At 45.7% G+C, this 18939-nt stretch overlaps 1 protein-coding gene across 1 annotated transcript; it reads left to right on the forward strand.

Annotated features, from left to right (window-relative positions):
* The first annotated feature begins 216 nt into the window (after positions 1–216).
* Positions 217–10001, forward strand: LOC123483515 (serine/threonine-protein kinase fray2-like). Its single transcript, XM_045213702.1, has 3 exons — positions 217–221; positions 9212–9342; positions 9604–10001. The coding sequence occupies exons 1-3, from the start codon at positions 217–219 to the stop codon at positions 9999–10001; spliced, it is 534 nt and encodes a 177-aa protein (XP_045069637.1).
* The last annotated feature ends 8938 nt before the right edge of the window (positions 10002–18939 follow it).

Raw genomic sequence — 18939 nt, forward strand, 5'->3', positions numbered from 1 at the left:
TCGCCTATGATTACTACACGTTTAGAAAACTGGCTAGACTACCTTACCAATTAATAAATTGTGAGCTGACATGGCTAATTGAGTGACTGCAAGTGACTGACTAACCTAATGTAGCAGTCGTAAAAGAAACGCCTGAAACTAGTTCCCCCACATACTGTCAGGGAAGGTTCTCTTCTGTACTGTTCAACCCAATCCAGTAAATGCGGAGGAGTTAAGATGCCGTAAGTCATGCCTTGCTAACGTCCAAAAAACGAAAATCACGTCACAGACTCTCTTCCATTTCCCCTGAAAACCAGAACATCCGTTTGTTAACGACCCAGCTGAGACAAGTGATTGACAAAACAAGAAGAAAAACTGCTGATGCACCACCACATTTCTAACTTGCACCTTGTGTATTCTACTATTGTAACTCTCAACAGTAAATTGAGACTGAGATCCTAAACACCGTTTTTTTTAGGGTCGGGGCCCACTATGGAAATACAGGGGGTGGAGATCGGGGTGCCTTGTGAGAATTCGTCTGCGAGTGGGTAACCCGCCTCTACCATCCGTTCTAATGACCAACGTGCAATCACTGGAGAATAAACTGGATGATCTCTGTTCGAGACTATCCTACCAACGGGACATTAAAAACTGTAATACAGTGGCTTGCGAAAGTATTCACCCCCCTTGGCATTTCTTCCTATTTTGTTGCCTTACAACCTGGAATTAAAAATGATTTTTTTGGGGTTTGTATCATTTGATTTACACAACATGCCTACCACTTTGAAGATGCAAAATATTTTTTTCTTGTGAAACAAACAAGAAATAAGACAAAAAAAACAGAAAACTTGAGCGTGCATAACTATTCACCCCCCAAAGTCAATACTTTGTAGAGCCACCTTTTGCAGCAATTACAGCTGCAAGTCTCTTGGGGTATATCTCTATAAGCTTGGCACATCTAGCCACTGGGATTTTTGCCCATTCTTCAAGGCAAAACTGCTCCAGCTCCTTCAAGTTGGATGGGCTCCGCTGGTGTATAGCAATCTTTAAGTCATACCACAGATTCTCAATTGGATTTAGGTCTGGGCTTTGACTGGGCTATTCCAAGACATTTAAATGTTTCCCCTTAAACCACTCGAGTGTTGCTTTAGCAGTATGCTTAGGGTCATTGTACTGCTGGAAGGTGAACCTCCGTTTCAGTCTCAAATCTCTGGAAGACTGAAACAGGTTTCCTTCAAGAATTTCCATGTATTTAGCGCCATCCATCATTCCTTCAATTCTGACCAGTTTCCCAGTTCCTGCCGATGAAAAACATCCCCATAGCATGATGCTGCCACCATCATGCTTCACTGTGGGGATGGTGTTCTCGGGTTGATGAGAGGTGTTGGGTTTGCGCCAGACATAGCGTTTTCCTTGATGGCCAAAAAAAGCTCAATTTTAGTCTCATCTGACCAGAGTACCTTCTTCCATATGTTTGGGGAGTCTCCCACATTGCTTTGGCGAACACCAAACGTAAATGCTGGGTGCAATCCACATGGGGAGTTGATATTGCAGCACAGCTATGCCATGCTGAATGGTTATTGAGGGAATGTTACAGGGAGAAGGAATACAAACAATAGTAAAGGTTCTTAACCCTGAGTCACAGAGAGACAGAAGACCAGTGGACCACACCTGCAAGTCACAGTTCATAAATGACACACTTATACAGGAAAGAAAATGAAAATATACACACGTAGTCTTAACATACACTGAGTATACCAAACATTAGGAACACCTTCCTAATATTGAGTTGGTCAGCATGTCATGGAGAGAGCAGGTGTCCTGAACAGTTTTCCAGAGAAGATATAAACACTGATAATGACAATCTTACTTTTAATGTTGACAGCAACGATACTATTACACACACATGCATTGAGCAATCAAGGCCAAGTCGGACAGGTTTTACGTTCCCATGAGTCTCTCTCTCTCTCTCTCAAGGAGGTTCATCCTGCTCTCTCTCTCTCTCTTCCCAGGGTTCCTTGCATCAAGCAACTCCTCTGGCCACGTGCCAGTTTCACTCGTGTGCATGTGTGTGTGAAAAAAACTCTAGTTTCACTCCAGTCATCATCTGTCAGACAACAGGTGTATCTAAAGATGGCTCCAGATGATTGGCTAATACCTATTACCTACCCACTACCTGGCCATCCAAATCCACCGTTACAGTTATGCCCCTGGGCACTGTTATGACTTGACTTGACATGGCACCGCTGTCACCTAATGTCACTTTCTCACAGAGAGACGCCGAAACGATCCGACATTGTGATGTTCTTTTTTGGCAAGACGTGACTGTGGGAATCTGAGGCTAGTTTTGTGTCGTTGTGTAATATGTATGAACCACTGTGGTTCAATGCTAATTTGTGTGGAGAGTTTACCTGCCCAGATGAAGAGATTCGTTTTGGGCCAATTCTGTACAGCTACATTACTTCTTCTGTGGGGATCTGTTAGGTAGTTACAAATGTGCCTATTTTTTAAAATAAAAAGTCATCTGAAATTCCCTACTGCACTCTAATTTTGCACCAGAGTTTTGTTTCAGGAAAAACAAACTAACAAAGACGTAAAACAAGTCAACCTATCAGTTTTATCTACTGTTGTAGCAGCTGGAAAACTAACCGCTAAGCACTCTAGTAAACTGTAAACCGTCAGTTTCGTCTCTCTGCCTAATTGCCCATATGGGAAGACACAACGTGCCTGAAGGCAATACCGTCTCAATAATGAAGTGGGAACTGTTTTTTTTCTCTCTCTGTGTGATTAATGTGAACAAAACAAACAATGACGTTCAATCTCAATCTAACGCATAACACATTTGTGACACAACCCATTGATGAGGCACACGGTAACTCTGGATAAGTGATAAACAAGGTTAGTGGGTGCGAACATGATTTGTATCTGGACAAGTGGGTACACTCACATTTTTCAAAAGATTTCCCAAACAGCCCTGTTTGAAAAATCCTATGAGAAACAGTGACATGTACTCTGAATGACCTAGAATGATAAATCCCATGTTGGTCTTTCACAGTCAGGCCAACTCAAGGTCTCAAAAGTCACACTTTTTAAATGGAAAAACAACCAAATTGGATGTTCCAAGTCCACAACAATGCTTAAACCACATCAGGAGACCAATTTTGAGGTCTGGGGAAAAATCTAAGAAATTTAGATTTTTGAGTGTAGTTACCCTTTAATTCAAGTGTGCAGGCACCTAGCACTGTTGTTGGGTTACAGGTGTTTCTGTAGCACATGATATGGAGTTTTCAAAACAAAAGGCCACTGGATTGATGCAAGTAGTCATGATATCATTCTGACAGGTAGGAATAGGTTACTTAATAGCTAGTTAGCATTTAATAGAAAAGGTTTTTGGGAAAGCCTTTCCATCTACCAGAAGACAGTTAGGCCCATCATTAGAATAGCTATATTTTTCCTGCTTCGGATCATGAGCAGTTCCTTCCCTTCTCCATACTCTTCTCTTCCCATCATTCTGGTACAAGTTGATCTTCGTCTCATCTGCCCATAAGATGTTGTTCCAGAACTGTACAGGCTTTTTTAGATGTTTTTTTTTTGTTGCAAACTGTAATCTGGTCTTCCTGTTTTTGAGGCTTACCAATGGTTTACATCTTGTGGTAAACCCTCTGTATTTACTCTGGTGAAGTCTTCTCTTGATTGTTGAATTTGACACAGATACGCCTACCTCCTGGAGGATGTTCTTGATCTGGCCAACTGTTGTTTTCCGTGGTCTTCCGGGCCTTTTGGTGTTCCAGAGTTCACCAGTGCGTTCTTTCTTTTTAAGAATGTACCAAATAGTTGATTTGGCCACATGTGTCACGATTGTCGGTAAGAGAGGAGGACCAAGGCGCAGCGTTGAAGACGAACATACTCTTTATTTAGTGATTACACGATCAAAACAACAAAACGATAACGTGACAGTCCACGGTCTAACGCAAACCAACTAGAACAAGATCCCACAACTACTGTGGGAAAACAGCCTGTTTAAATGTGGTTCCCAATCAGAGACAACCAGCCACAGCTGACACTCGTTGCCTCTGATTGAGAACCACACTGGCCAACATAGAAATGAAACACCTAGAACTACAACACAGAAATCTACACACCCTGGCTCAACATAACAGTGTCCCCAGAGCCAGGGCGTGACAGTACCCCCCCCTGTAGGCGCGGACTCCGACTGCGCCAACCAAATACCACAGGGGAGGGCACTCCGCCTAGGCGGCGGATCCGGCTCCGGGCCTAATCCCCGCTCCCTCTCCAACCCCCCAAAGTACCCCTGGTCCGGTCTGGCCCCGCTGGCCGGAGCTGGACTGCACACTGGTGGAGCGGATTGCTCTAGCTCCGGCGTGAAGCATCTGACCGGTGCCGGACCAGGCACCGGTGGAACAGGCACGGGACGTGCCGGACTGACGACGCACACCACTGGCTTGGTGTGGGGAACAGGCGCGGGCCGGACCGGGCTGGCGACGCGCACCATTGGCTTGGTGCGGGGAGCAGGAACGGGCCGGACCGGGCTGGCGACGCGCACCATTGGCTTGGTGCGGGGAGCAGGAACAGGACGGGCCGGGCTGGCGACGCGCACCATTGGCCTGGTGCGGGGAGCAGGAACAGGACGGGCCGGGCTGGAGACGCGCACCATTGGCTTGGTGCAGGGTGCAGGAGCAGGCCGGGCCGGGCTGGCGACGCGCACCATAGGCTTGGTGCGGTGAGCAGGAGCGGGCCGGACCGGGCTGGAGACTCGCACCATTGGCCTGGTGCGGGGAGCAGGAACAGGCCGGACCGTACTGGGGACACACACCACTGGCCCTTCGCAGGGATCTGGAACGGGCCGGACCGGACTGGTAACACACCCCAGTACCTCTCGCCGTGCCTCTACACCTTCCATCCCCTCTTCGACCAGTGGCCCCCGTAACCTGGCGGCCTCCTCTACCAACCCGCTGGGCCGCTCTGTCGCGGTCTCCTGCTGCCCCGTTGTCCACGGCGTTAGCCCCCCCCTAAAAAATGTATGGGCTTCACTCCTACCCGTGGACCAGGTCTCCATACTTTCGCCCTTCTGCTTCCACGTCAAGCCCCTCTCTTCCTCACCCGGCTTGACCCAGTTGAGGAGGCGCTGGATATCCGCTAGGGATTTCCCTGGCGATGGCTCCTGGACCCGCTGCTTGGTCCATTTCTGGTGGGATCTTCTGTCACGATCGTCGGTAAGAGAGGAGGACCAAGGCGCAGCGTTGATGACGAACATACTCTTTATTTAGTGATTACACGATCAAAACAACAAAACGATAACGTGACAGTCCACGGTCTAACGCAAACCAACTAGAACAAGATCACACAACTACTGTGGGAAAACAGCCTGTTTAAATGTGGTTCCCAATCAGAGACAACCAACCACAGCTGACACTCGTTGCCTCTGATTGAGAACCACACTGGCCAACATAGAAATGAAACACCTAGAACTACAACACAGAAATCTACACACCCTGGCTCAACATAACAGTGTCCCCATAGCCAGGGCGTGACAACATGTAATGTTTTTGCTTTCTCTCTGATGGGTTTGTTTTGATTTTTCTGCCTAATGATGGCTTGCTTCACTGGCAGTGACAGCTCTTTGGACTTCATATTGAGGGTTAACAGCAACAGACTCCAAATGCAAATGCCACACTTGAAATCAACTCTAGACCTTTTATCTGTTTACTTGTAAATGAACTAATTAGGGAATAACACACACCTGGCCATGGAACAGCTGAGCAGACAATTGTCCAATTACTTTTGGTCCCTTAAAAAAGGGGGGGACCACATATAAAAAGTGCTGTAATTCCTACAACGTTCACCCGATTTGGATGTAAATACTCTCAAATTAAAGCTGAAAGTCTGCACTTTCGGCTCATATTCATTATTTAATTCCAACTCCAATATGCTGTGGTAGACAGCTACAATAACTTGGTCAATGTCCAAATATTTATGGGCCTGACTGTATATACTCGGCCATTTAACAAAGTCGTGCTGGAGTGCTAGTGTCATTCTAAGTATGCCACCGAACAAGGCTGCCTAGAACGTTTAACACCTAGAGGCTGATGAGCTGATTACCACTTCAAACAACCAATCAGAGAGTCATTACACCCACTCACTGATGACCCTGTGCGACCCTGGCCTGGACTCAGGACAATATCAACACTTCACGATGCACACAGAAACACATGCACGTACACGCACGCATGTGCGCACATACGCAAGGATGCACACAAACACACACACACACACACACACACACACACACACACACACACACACACACACACACACACAGACAGCACTTCACGACTCATCATAGTTTTGGACAGGCTGCTGTGAAAGACATTGTTCAGGGAATAAAGAAAGTATATTCTGCTACCAGACAGGCTGCTGCAGCACTATACACAGACAGGCTGCTGCAGCACTATACACAGACAGGCTGCAGCAGCACTATACACAGACAGGCTGCTGCAGCCCTATACACAGACAGGCTGCTGCAGCACTATACACAGACAGGCTGCAGCAGCACTATACACAGACAGGCTGCTGCAGCACTATACACAGACAGGCTGCTGCAGCCCTATACACAGACAGGCTGCTGCAGCACTATACACAGACAGGCTGCTGCAGTACTATACACAGACAGGCTGCTGCAGCACTATACACAGACAGGCTGCTGCAGCCCTATACACAGACAGGCTGCAGCAGCACTATACACAGACAGGCTGCTGCAGCACTATACACAGACAGGCTGCTGCAGCACTATACACAGACAGGCTGCAGCAGCACTATACACAGACAGGCTGCTGCAGCACTATACACAGACAGGCTGCAGCAGCACTATACACAGACAGGCTGCTGCAGCACTATACACAGACAGGCTGCTGCAACACTATACACAGACAGACTGCTGCAGCCCTCATCAGAACATATTAGGTCAATAATAACAACCAGAATATATTTTGGATGGATTTTATATTTCCATTGATCCAAAGTACAATTGGTAGTACAAGAATGATGAGAATACCTTAGTGTTATCATGACATATGGTGAACACAAAGCACTGCCATTAAAACACGTTGAGCCACATTGAGTGATACACTTCCCACCTTCAAAAGCAACACAATCTTATCAGCAGACACTGAGTCCTTCAATCCAGAGGACGAATCTAACCACTCAGTATGTTTTACAGAGCAGATCACTGATTGACGATCGTTGCCATTGTTTTTTTACATACAGACACTTCAGAAAGCGAGGTGTCAGGGTCAGAGACAAACCCAGCTATAAGAACACTAGCCTCCGTCTGTCTGGAAAGAGTGTAGTGTAGTCTGATGTGTGGACAGTTTGAATGTAAATACTGACAACGTGATGAGAGAGAGGGTCCTGAGCCCGAGCCTGCCACCATGTCATTGTTTTTCCCATCACCTGGGTGTCAGATACACACTGGTTGCTGTTGATTAGGAGAAAGACTCCTTCCACTGTAACATCAACAGAGCCCCGTCTGTGTCACACCAATATTCTCAATGTAATATGTAAAGTTCTCCCAAACTACAGAAGTTGCCTTCTTTCCTTCAGGTTTGTTCTTCCGTGACCACTGCTAGGTCAATGAGACGCTTTTATGTCATGGTTTTTCTACTTCCAACCATCCAGTCCATTTAGACCAGAGGTCGTGAAGGAAAGAGGAGGTGAGGACAGGAAGTTATTGTGATGTGAAACTGGTAAAGCGCTATACCTGTGGGATCCTTGGTTTCTGAAAAAGTGAAAGAGAAACATTTGCATACGGGAACTCTGAAACTGATTGGCTGGGAGATCCCAGATTGGGAGTGTCCTTGTCTGGGAATCAGGTGGGGGTGATGTTCTCACACTGGGGGATGAGGTGTGTGTGTGTGTGTGTGTGTGTGTGTATGTGTGTGTGTGTGTGTGTGTGTATGTGTGTGTGTGTGTGTGTGTGTGTGTGTGTGTGTGTGTGTGTGTGTGTGTGTGTGTGTGTGTGTGTGTGTGTGTGTGTGTGTGTGTGTGTATGTGTGTGTGTGTGTGTGTGTGTGTGTGTGTGTGTGTGTGTGTGTGTGTGTGTGTGTGTGTGTGTGTGTGTGTGTGTGTGTGTGTGTGTGTGTGTGTGTGTGTGTGTGTGTGTGTGTTGTGACAAACACGAGAGACACAGGTTAGATAAGTGGCGCAGCAGCAAGTGAGGACATGATGCCACCACGACCAAAACAACCGGCATTGTCCCGAGTGAGTACACCCCCCCCCGCCCCCTTTCCCAACAGTGAGAGACATTGATGACATTGACAGGAATGTTTGTTGATACACAGTGTTTAGTCTCGGTGTGTGTTAGTTTGTATTACAGATTTCCCACGAGAGACTCATAAAGGCATGTCATGACATGTCGTGACTGACTGTTTGAGTGGACATTAGTCATACAACATCCTATACCTCGGGTTGAGTCATGTCTTACAGTCTATTATACTATATCCCAGTGGTTGATTAATGTCTTACACCCTCCGTCTCTGCATTGTGTCATCTGTCATGATTAGTGAGGTGCCGAAATCTAAAAGCCTCTGTATTGATTGTATTGTATAATTAAATGTACATTTAGTAGACACTTTTCCAGAGCTTACATAGACTTACAGTGTAATAATATATTGATTGTATCTCACTAGATGGTCAGCAGGCAGGCAATTTAAATACAAAACAGAACATCAGAATAAACTAGACTAGACTTGAATATAGTATTTTGTTGTCTGATCTCATTGCACTCTCATACAGCGTACTCTAACATAACTACACATGTAGCCTACAGTCAGTTATACAGTCAGACGAATGAAAAATATTGATGTGCCTTTGAGCAAGGCACTTAACGCTAATTGCTTCTTTAAGTCACTCTGGATAAGAGCGTCTGCTAAATGACTAAAATGGAAAAGATAATGCATTGGTATTGAACTTTCAAATCTTAATATTACTTAGTCATGAAAACGTTTTCTTACAGCGGTGATGTAATATGTCATGTTAATGTTGACCCATAGATATATTACTAAGTCCTCAGGAAGAGGGACAGGTAGAGGAGGCGTGAGAGAGACAGGAGCCGTGAGAGAGACAGGAGCTGTGAGAGAGACAGGAGCCGTGAAAGAGACAGGAGCCGTGAGAGAGACAGGAGCCGTGAGAGAGACAGGTGCTGTGAGAGAGACAGGAGCCGTGAGAGAGACAGGAGCTGTGAGAGAGACAGGAGCCGTGAGAGAGACAGGAGGCGTGAGAGAGACAGGAGCCGTGAGAGAGACAGGAGCCGTGAGAGAGACAGGAGCCGTGAGAGAGACAGGAGCCGTGAGAGAGACAGGAGCCGTGAGAGAGACAGGAGGCGTGAGAGAGACAGGAGCCGTGAGAGACACATGAGGCGTGAGAGAGACAGGAGCCGTGAGAGAGAAAGAAGGCGTGAGAGAGACAGGAGCTGTGAGAGAGACAGGAGGCGTGAGAGAGACAGGAGGCGTGAGAGAGACAGGAGCCGTGAGAGAGACAGGAGCCGTGAGAGAGACAGGAGGCGTGAGAGACACAGGAGGCGTGAGAGAGTCAGGAGCCGTGAGAGAGACAGGAGCCGTGAGAGAGACAGGAGGCGTGAGAGAGACAGGAGCCGTGAGAGAGACAGGAGGCGTGAGAGAGACAGGAGCCGTGAGAGAGACATGAGGCGTGAGAGAGACAGGAGCCGTGAGAGAGAAAGAAGGCGTGAGAGAGACAGGAGCTGTGAGAGAGACAGGAGGCGTGAGAGAGCCAGGAGCAGTGAGAGAGACAGGAGCCGTGAGAGGGACAGGAGCAGTGAGAGAGACAGGAGCAGTGAGAGAGAAAGAAGGCGTGAGAGAGACAGGAGCTGTGAGAGAGACAGGAGGCGTGAGAGAGCCAGGAGCAGTGAGAGAGACAGGAGCCGTGAGAGGGACAGGAGCAGTGAGAGAGACAGGAGCAGTGAGAGACGCAGGAGCAGTGAGAGATGATGAAGGCCCAACAGAAAGTGGTGGCAGTCACTTAAATTTGTCAACGAACCAGGGACTTCCATAAGTCTCAATGAACCAGGGACTTCCATAACAGTCTCAATGAACCAGGGACTTTCATAAATCTCAATGAACCAGAGACTTCCATAACAGTCTCAACGAACCAGGGACTTACATAACACTCTCAATGAACCAGGGACTTCCATAACAGTCTCAATGAACCAGGGACTTCCATAACAGTCTCAATGAACCAGGGACTTACATAACACTCTCAATGAACCAGGGACTTCCATAACACTCTCAATGAACCAGGGACTTACATAACACTCTCAATGAACCAGGGACTTCCATAACAGTCTCAATGAACCAGGGACTTCATTGAGTCATTTCGGCGATGTCATTTACAAAATAGCCTCCAACTCTCTACTCAGCAAATTGGATGTAGTCTATCACAGTGCCATCCGTTTTGTCACCAAAGCCCCATATACTACCCACCACTGTGACCTGTACGCTCTTGTTGGCTGGTCCTCACTACATATTCGTCGCCAAACCCACTGGCTCCAGGCCATCTATAAATCACTGCTAGGCAAATCTCCGCCTTATCTTAGCTCATTGGTCACCATAGCAATACCCACCCGTAGTATGCGCTCCAGCAGGTATATCTCACTGGTCATCCCCAAAGCCAACACCTCCTTTGGCCGCCATTCCTTCCAGTTCTCTGCTGCCAATGACTGGAACGAACTGCAAAAATCTCTGAAGCTGGAGACTCTTATCTCCCTCACTAACTTTAAGCATCAGTTGTCAGAGCACCTTACCGATCACTGCACCTGTACACAGCCCTTCTGAAATTAGCCCACCCAACTACCTCATCCCCATATTGTTATTTATTTTGCTCATTTGCACCCCAGTATCTCTATTTGCACATAATCTCTTGCACATCTATCATTCCAGTGTTAATACTAATTGTAATTATTTTGCATTATGGCCTATTTATTGCCTTACCTCCATAACTTGCTACATTTGCACACACTGTATATATATTTTCTGTTGTATTTTTGTCTTTATGTTTTGTTTTACCCCATATGTAACTCTGTGTTGTTGTTTTTATCGCACTGCTTTGCTTTATCTTGGCCAGGTCGCAGTTGTAAATGAGAACTTGTTCTCAACTGGCTTACCTGGTTAAATAAAGGTGAAATAAAAAAAATAAAAGTCTCAATGAACTAGGTACTTCCATAACAGTCTCAATGAACCAGGGACTTCCATAACAGTCTCAATGAACCAGGGACTTCCATAACAGTCTCAATGAACCAGGGACTTCCATAACAGTCTCAATGAACCAGGGACTTCCATAACAGTCTCAATGAACCAGGGACTTCCATAACAGTCTCAATGAACCAGGGACTTTCATAACAGTCTCAATGAACCAGGGACTTCCATAACAGTCTCAATGAACCAGGGACTTCCATAACAGTCTCAATGAACCAGGGACTTCCATAACAGTCTCAATGAACCAGGGACTTCCATAACAGTCTCAATGAACCAGGGACTTCCATAACAGTCTCAATGAACCAGGGACTTCCATAACAGTCTCAATGAACCAGGGACTTCCATAACAGTCTCAATGAACCAGGGACTTCCATAACAGTCTCAATGAACCAGGGACTTCCATAACAGTCTCAATGAACCAGGGACTTCCATAACAGTCTCAATGAACCAGGGACTTCCATAACAGTCTTAATGAACCATCTGGCTGTATTAGGGCTCACAGCACACAGCAGACAAAACCCCCCACATTCATTTGCCATTTTCTTTTTGTATTGATTTTCCACAACAGTGTTTGCATTCCACTGGTAGTTTCTTTCTGATAATCATAGTAATTTTCCAGCGTGATGAGGATGGCGTTAATAATTACACAGTGTAGTTAAGTTCCTCTCATACTATTCATGACAGCTCTTTCATCTTTACTGTCTTTACCATTATGTCTCAAAATGAAAAGAGTGTGAAACCCCTGTCTGGCTGGTCTTCAGTCTGTATATTTTAAGGGACAGTGAGTGTTGCTATGTTTGATATTCAGCTGAGGTTTTTCAGACACCCCTGTAGCTCCAGAACATACATGTGTTACATACGTGATACACAGTACCCGTGACATCACTGACAGCCAACAGTCAGAAGACCGGGTGGCCAAGGCGTGGAACCTCCCAAACATCCCTGGAACACTAGATTAAAGAACTCCCAGGCCAGTAACCTTATCTGTAAACCACCTGTGTGATCCTGTGTGTAACACATTATGAATGCATATATAATCACTTCATATACATTTATAAAGCCTGTAATGAGGAGACATACAGTGAGGGAGAAAAAAAAAAATTTGATCCCCTGCTGATTTTGTACGTTTGCCCACTGACAAAGAAATGATCAATCTATAATTTGAATGGTAGGTTTATTTGAACAGTGAGAGACAGAATAACAACAAAGAAATCCAGAAAAACGCATGTCAAAAATGTTATAAATTGATTTGCATTTTAATGAGGGAAATAAGTATTTGACCCCCTCTCAATCAGAAAGATTTCTGGCTCCCAGGTGTCTTTTATACAGGTAACGAGCTGAGATTAAGAGCACACTTAAAGGAAGTGCTCCTAATCTCAGTTTGTTACCTGTATAAAAGACACCTGTCCACAGAAGCAATCAATCAATCAGATTCCAAACTCTCCACCATGGCCAAGACCAAAGAGCTCTCCAAGGATGTCAGAGACAAGATTGTAGACCTACACAAGGCTGGAATGGGCTACAAGACCGTCGCCAAGCAACTTGGTGAGAAGGTGACAACAGTTGGTGCGATTATTCGCAAATGGAAGAAACACAAAATAACTGTCAATCTCCCTCGGCCTGGGGCTCCATGCAAGATCTCTCCTTGTGGAGTTGCAATGATCATGAGAACGGTGAGGAAACAGCCCAGAACTGCACGGGAGGATCTTGTCAATGATCTAAAGGCAGCTGGGACCATAGTCACCAAGAAAACAATTGGTAACACACTACGCCGTGAAGGACTGAAATCCTGCAGCACCTGCAAGGTCCCCCTGCTCAAGAAAGCACATATTCAGGCCCGTCTGAAGTTTGCCAATGAACATTTGAATGATTCAGAGGAGAACTGGGTGAAAGTGTTGTGGTCAGATGAGACCAAAATCGAGCTCTTTGGCATCAACTCAACTCGCCGTGTTTGGAGGAGGAGGAATGCTGCCTATGACCCCAAGAACACCATCCCCACCGTCAAACATGGAGGTGGAAACATTATGCTTTGGGGGTGTTTTTCTGCTAAGGGGACAGGACAACTTCACCGCATCAAAGGGACGATGGACGGCGCCAATGACCGTCAAATCTTGGGTGAGAACCTCCTTCCCTCAGCCAGGGCATTGAAAATGGGTCGTGGATGGGTATTCCAGCATGACAATGACCCAAAACACACGGCCAAGGCAACAAAGGAGTGGCTCAAGAAGAAGCACATTAAGGTCCTGGAGTGGCCTAGCCAGTCTCCAGACCTTAATCCCATAGAAAATCTGTGGAGGGAGCTGAAGGTTTGAGTTGCCAAACGTCAGCCTCGAAACCTTAATGACTTGGAGAAGATCTGCAAAGAGGAGTGGGACAAAATCCCTCCTGAGATGTGTGCAAACCTGGTGGCCAACTACAAGAAACGTCTGACCTCTGTGATTGCCAACAAGGGTTTTGCCACCAAGTACTAAGTCATGTTTTGCAGAGGGGTCAAATACTTATTTCCCTCATTAAAATGCAAATCAATTATAACATTTTTGACATGCGTTTTTCTGGATTTTTTTGTTGTTATTCTGTCTCACTGTTTACATTTTAGTCATTTAGCAGACACTCTTATCCAGAGCGACTTACAGGAGCAATTAGGGTTAAGTGCCTTGCTCAAGGGCACAGACAGATTTTTCACCTAGGGGATTAGAACCAGCGACCTTTCGGTTACTGGCACAACACTCTTAACCACTAAGCTACCTGCCACTGTTCAAATAAACCTACCATTAAAATTATAGACTGATCATGTCTTTGTCAGTGGGCAAACGTACAAAATCAGCAGGGGATCAAATACTTTTTTCCCCTCACTGTACTTGGTTATGAATGTTTATGGCAAGTATGATAATGTATAAGGATATTCTAACATTACGGGGTGATAGTGGGCCATTATAAGTAGCATCAGTAATATTGATGACTTTTAGTTCAATAGAGAAGTAAAAACCTCCTGTCTGCTGGATGTGTCATGGTCGTGGATCACACCTGTCTGTGCGGGACATGAAACAAATTAACTATCGGGATATGACAACAAAACTAGCCCCGAAATCTCCCTCTTTTCAATTAAGTTCTGCTCAAAGTCATCAGTCATGGTTTCATCTTAGCCAATTATAGTCCTTGGTGTCAAGTCATTCTCTGGCAGTTCTTGGCGGTGGTTATTCTCTGGCAGTCCTTGGCGGTGGTTATTCTCTGGCAGTCCTTGGCGGTGGTTATTCTCTGGCAGTCCTTGGCGGTGGTTATTCTCTGGCAGTCCTTGGCGGTGGTTATTCTCTGGCAGTCCTTGGCAGTGGTTATTCTCTGGCAGTCCTTGGCGGTGGTTATTCTCTGGCAGTCCTTGGCGGTGGTTATTCTCTGGCAGTCCTTGGCGGTGGTTATTCTCTGGCAGTCCTTGGCGGTGGTTATTCTCTGGCAGTCCTTGGCGGTGGTTATTCTCTGGCAGTCCTTGGCGGTGGTTATTCTCTGGCAGTCCTTGGCGGTGGTTATTCTCTGGCAGTCCTTGGCGGTGGTTATTCTCTGGCAGTCCTTGGCGGTGGTTATTCTCTGGCAGTCCTTGGCGGTGGTTATTCTCTGGCAGTCCTTGGCGGTGGTTATTCTCTGGCAGTCCTTGGCGGTGGTTATTCTCTGGCAGTCCTTGGCGGTGGTTATTCTCTGGCAGTCCTTGGCGGTGGTTATTCTCTGGCAGTCCTTGGCGGTGGTTATTCTCTGGCAGTCCTTGGCGGTGGTTATTCTCAAGGATGCTCCCTACATGCTGCACTACTTTAGAACTGAGCTCTATAGGGAAGAGAATGCTGTTTGGGATATGGGCTGAGACCGACACGATGGCACCAATGATAACATCCTACACCCGAACAGAAATGCAGTGATCTGACCAGGCACACTGGTTTACACAAGGCAGTACTTCTTCCCCGAGTGACTGGGGACGTTTTATGGCCCTTAAGTCTCTCCTCTGTTTACTATACCTTAAGTACCTGCACGGGTAGGTTGTCCTGCTATTCTCAATAATGAGACTGATTGGGGAAGACAGAGTTCCAATGGAGGGCTGTATCACGCTCGCACACAGTTCTATACTTAATCTGGCTAGCATAAGCGTTAGCCTCCTACCATAGAAACTAATGGAGAAGGATGCTATCTCTATTGCCCCTTGTTGCTGCACACTCTTCTCCCCAGCTCACCAGACAGGCTGGACAGGCTGAGTAAAGTGTAATCCATCCAAAGCCGGCAGAACAGAGACTCACAGAGGCACCGCAGCACAGCCAGTATAACAGATAGCACTGACTAACACACCTCACCGGAGAGAGAGAGAGGGAGGGAGGGAGGGAGGAAGGGGGTGCAGGTTGTTTTAGAAGAGTTTCATTTCAATGTCATTTACATTCAAATTTAGGCAGTTACATTGAAAGTACTACATTGGATAATGACTGTACATGCAGGGTGAAACAGTGATCATAGACATACACAATTACAAGGACAAACAACCCCAATATTTATAGTATCCAATCACCAGAAGTTTCTGTCACACACTTCTTAATGAATGGTAGACTTTAGACATCAGACACTGTGGGAGGAGCAGGCTGAGGCTGGGATGTTTGAACTGAGAACCCTGGGTAAATATGGCAACATCCGCATTGACCAACACTGAGACTGACGTGTATGTATGTCCAGGGAAGGGAAACCGTCTCTGGGTAAACATAAACCAAATCCCCCTGTTGACTCATTAAATCACCCCAGGACTAAAACCACCCTGGTTTAGAACCAATCCAATGTTGTTAGGCTATTGTACTGGTAAGGGCCTGGAGTCACCAGTGTTGTGTGTGTACAGATATACAGAAGCCCTATGCACAGATACGCCTATGCTCTCCGTAAACAATCAATCTACTAAAAAACGAAATCTCTCAATCTCTGACATAACACTGCCTACAGATGTAGGATCTTAATTTGATCCAGATTGCTACAACAGGAAAACAATCCTGCAGCAGCAGGAAATGTGATTTATTGTGTGGAGTATAATTACCATACATTTTTGTAGAGGTTGATACATTTTTTGTTAGGGCAAATCAAGTCTGACATTTTAAAGTGGAAATTACAAACTTCAGAAGCATTTTTAAACCTCAAATACACTACAAGTTTTACATTTCCTGCATTGCAGGAAAGTTCTCCTGCAACAGGGTGATCAAATTAAGATCCTACACCTGTATAGCCCAATGTGCCCCACTGGGATTGAACCCAGGTCTACTGTGCACTAAAAGACTGTGTTATCCTGCTGAGCTAAAGCCTAATATGATGATGAACTGTATTGTCTGTATGTAAGGTACTTTTTGGGAACGACGATGTCATCACACTCACACGTTAATATTTCAAAACCATCACCCGTCTTCTCTAAAGCTACTATTGTCAATGTTGATCAGACATTACATTTTAGTCATTTAGCAGACGCTCTTATCCAGAGCGACTTACAGTTAGTGAGTGCATACATTATTTTTATTTTATTTTTCATACTGGCACCCCGTGGGAATCGAACCCACAACCCTGGCGTTACAAATGCCTTGCTCTACAAACTGAGCTACATCCCTGCCGGCCATTCCCTCCCCTACCCTGGACGACGCTGGGCCAATTGTGCGCCGCCCATGGGTCTCCCGGTCGCGGCCGGCTACGACAGAGCCAGACCAAAGCAGAGGCTCAGTGATCTTGTATGAACACGCCCTAATCTGGTGCTGGGACGCTGCTGAGACGTTGGGGAGCAGCTTTGTCATTTGAATAAAGAGGATGTGGAGGTTTCTTTTTGAGTGAGAGTGCAGTTCATCAGAGCACCGATGACTGACGTTACCGACCAGACCGCACTGGACTGGAGAGGCCTGACAGAAAGAGTCACAATGGAGACAAAAGAAGGAAGGAAAAGAGGAGGGAGAAAGAGAGAGACAGAGAGAGAGAGAGAGAGAGAGAGAGAGAGAGAGAGAGAGAGAGAGAGAGAGAGAGAGAGAGAGAGAGAGAGAGAGAGAGAGAGAGAGAGAGAGCGAGAGACAGAGACAGAGAGAGACAGAGAGAGAGAGAGGGACAGAGAGAGAGAGAGAGAGAGAGAGAGGGACAGAGAGAGAGACAGAGAGAGAGAGGGACAGAGAGAGAGACAGAGAGAGAGAGAGAGAGAGAGAGAGAGAGAGAGTAAGTAAGCTTGTCCTGGGGCTCTGTTCACAAACACAAACAGACCCCGCACAGCCCCAGGACAACAACAACAACAACAACACAACTAGACCCAAACAAATCATGAGAAAACAAAAAGAGAATTACTTGACACATTGGAAAGAACAAACAAAAAAACAGAGCAAACTAGAATGCTTTTTGGCCCTAAACAGAGAGTACACAGTGGCAGAATACCTGACCACTGTGACTGACCCAAACTTAAGGAAAGCTTTGACTATGTACAGACTCAGTGAGCATAGCCTTGCTATTGAGAAAGGCCGCCGTAGGCAGACCTGGCTCTCAAGAGAAGACAGGCTATGTGCACACTGCCCACAAAATGAGGTGGAAATTGAGCTGCACTTCCTAACCTCCTGCCAAATGTATGACCATATTAGAGACACATATTTCCCTCAGATTACAGCGATCCACAAAGAATTCGAAAACAAACCCAATTTTGATAAACTCCCTTATCTACTGGGTGAAAAACCACAGTGTGCCATCACAGCTGCAAGATTTGTGACCTGCTGCCACAAGAAAAGGGCAACCAGTGAAGAACAAACACCATTGTAAATACAATCCATATTTATGTTTATTTATTTTCCCATTTGTACTTTAACTATTTGCACATTGTTACAACATTGTATATATACATAATATGACATTTGAAATGTCTTTATTCTTTTGAAACTTCTGAGTGTAATGTTTACTGTTAATATTTATTGTTTATTTCACTTTTGTTTACTATCTACTTCACTTGCTTTGGCAATGTTAACACACGTTTCCCATGCCAATAAAGCCCTTAAATTGAATTGAATTGAATTGAATTGAGAGAGAGCGAGAGAGAGAGAGAGAGGCAGAGAGAGAGAGAGAGAGAGACAGAGAGAGAGAGACAGAGAGAGAGAGAGAGAGAGAGAGAGAGAGAGAAAGAAAGCAGGAGAGAGAGTAATCCACCCACTCATATTCAGTGAAGCAGGGAGGCAGTTTAAAAATACCTGAGCCAAATATCAACTGGATATCCAGCTACACCTACCACAGGAAGAAGGGGGGAGATGGAGTTTTAGTTTACAGGATTTGGGGTGTCAACACTTTCTCAATTCAAATTGGGAGATGAATAGAAAGACTTAATAAACATCACCATGTGTCATCATGAGTCAAGACTACAGTCACCACATGCTGATGGAAACTACTAAGAGCCAATCAGATAATTGATTTATACACATTTACAGTTTTTCTCGATTGCTAAGACACATTTCTTGAAAGCTGCTCTCATTTTCTCTTAACTGTGAACACAAAACCCAATTTTCAAGCTACATTCACAAAACCTCAGACTCTTCTTGCAAAACCAAACTTTCACCTCAAAACAGTTCAATCTGTGCTCAAAACTGAACTATGTTTTCAAATCGTGCCCCGAGTCAATCAAAATAAAAAACACTACTGAACAGTCACTAAACACTACGTAGAAAAA

This window comes from Coregonus clupeaformis, unplaced genomic scaffold, assembly GCF_020615455.1.
Source record: "Coregonus clupeaformis isolate EN_2021a unplaced genomic scaffold, ASM2061545v1 scaf0141, whole genome shotgun sequence".
In the NCBI taxonomy this organism is placed as follows: Eukaryota; Metazoa; Chordata; class Actinopteri; order Salmoniformes; family Salmonidae; genus Coregonus; species Coregonus clupeaformis.

Excerpts from the sequence above, each read along its gene's own strand:
- LOC123483515 (XM_045213702.1), top strand. Across the intron at positions 9,343-9,603 it reads CCGTGAGAGAGACAGGAGCC|ACAGGAGCCGTGAGAGAGAC; the intron begins GTGAGAGAGACA and ends GCCGTGAGAGAG.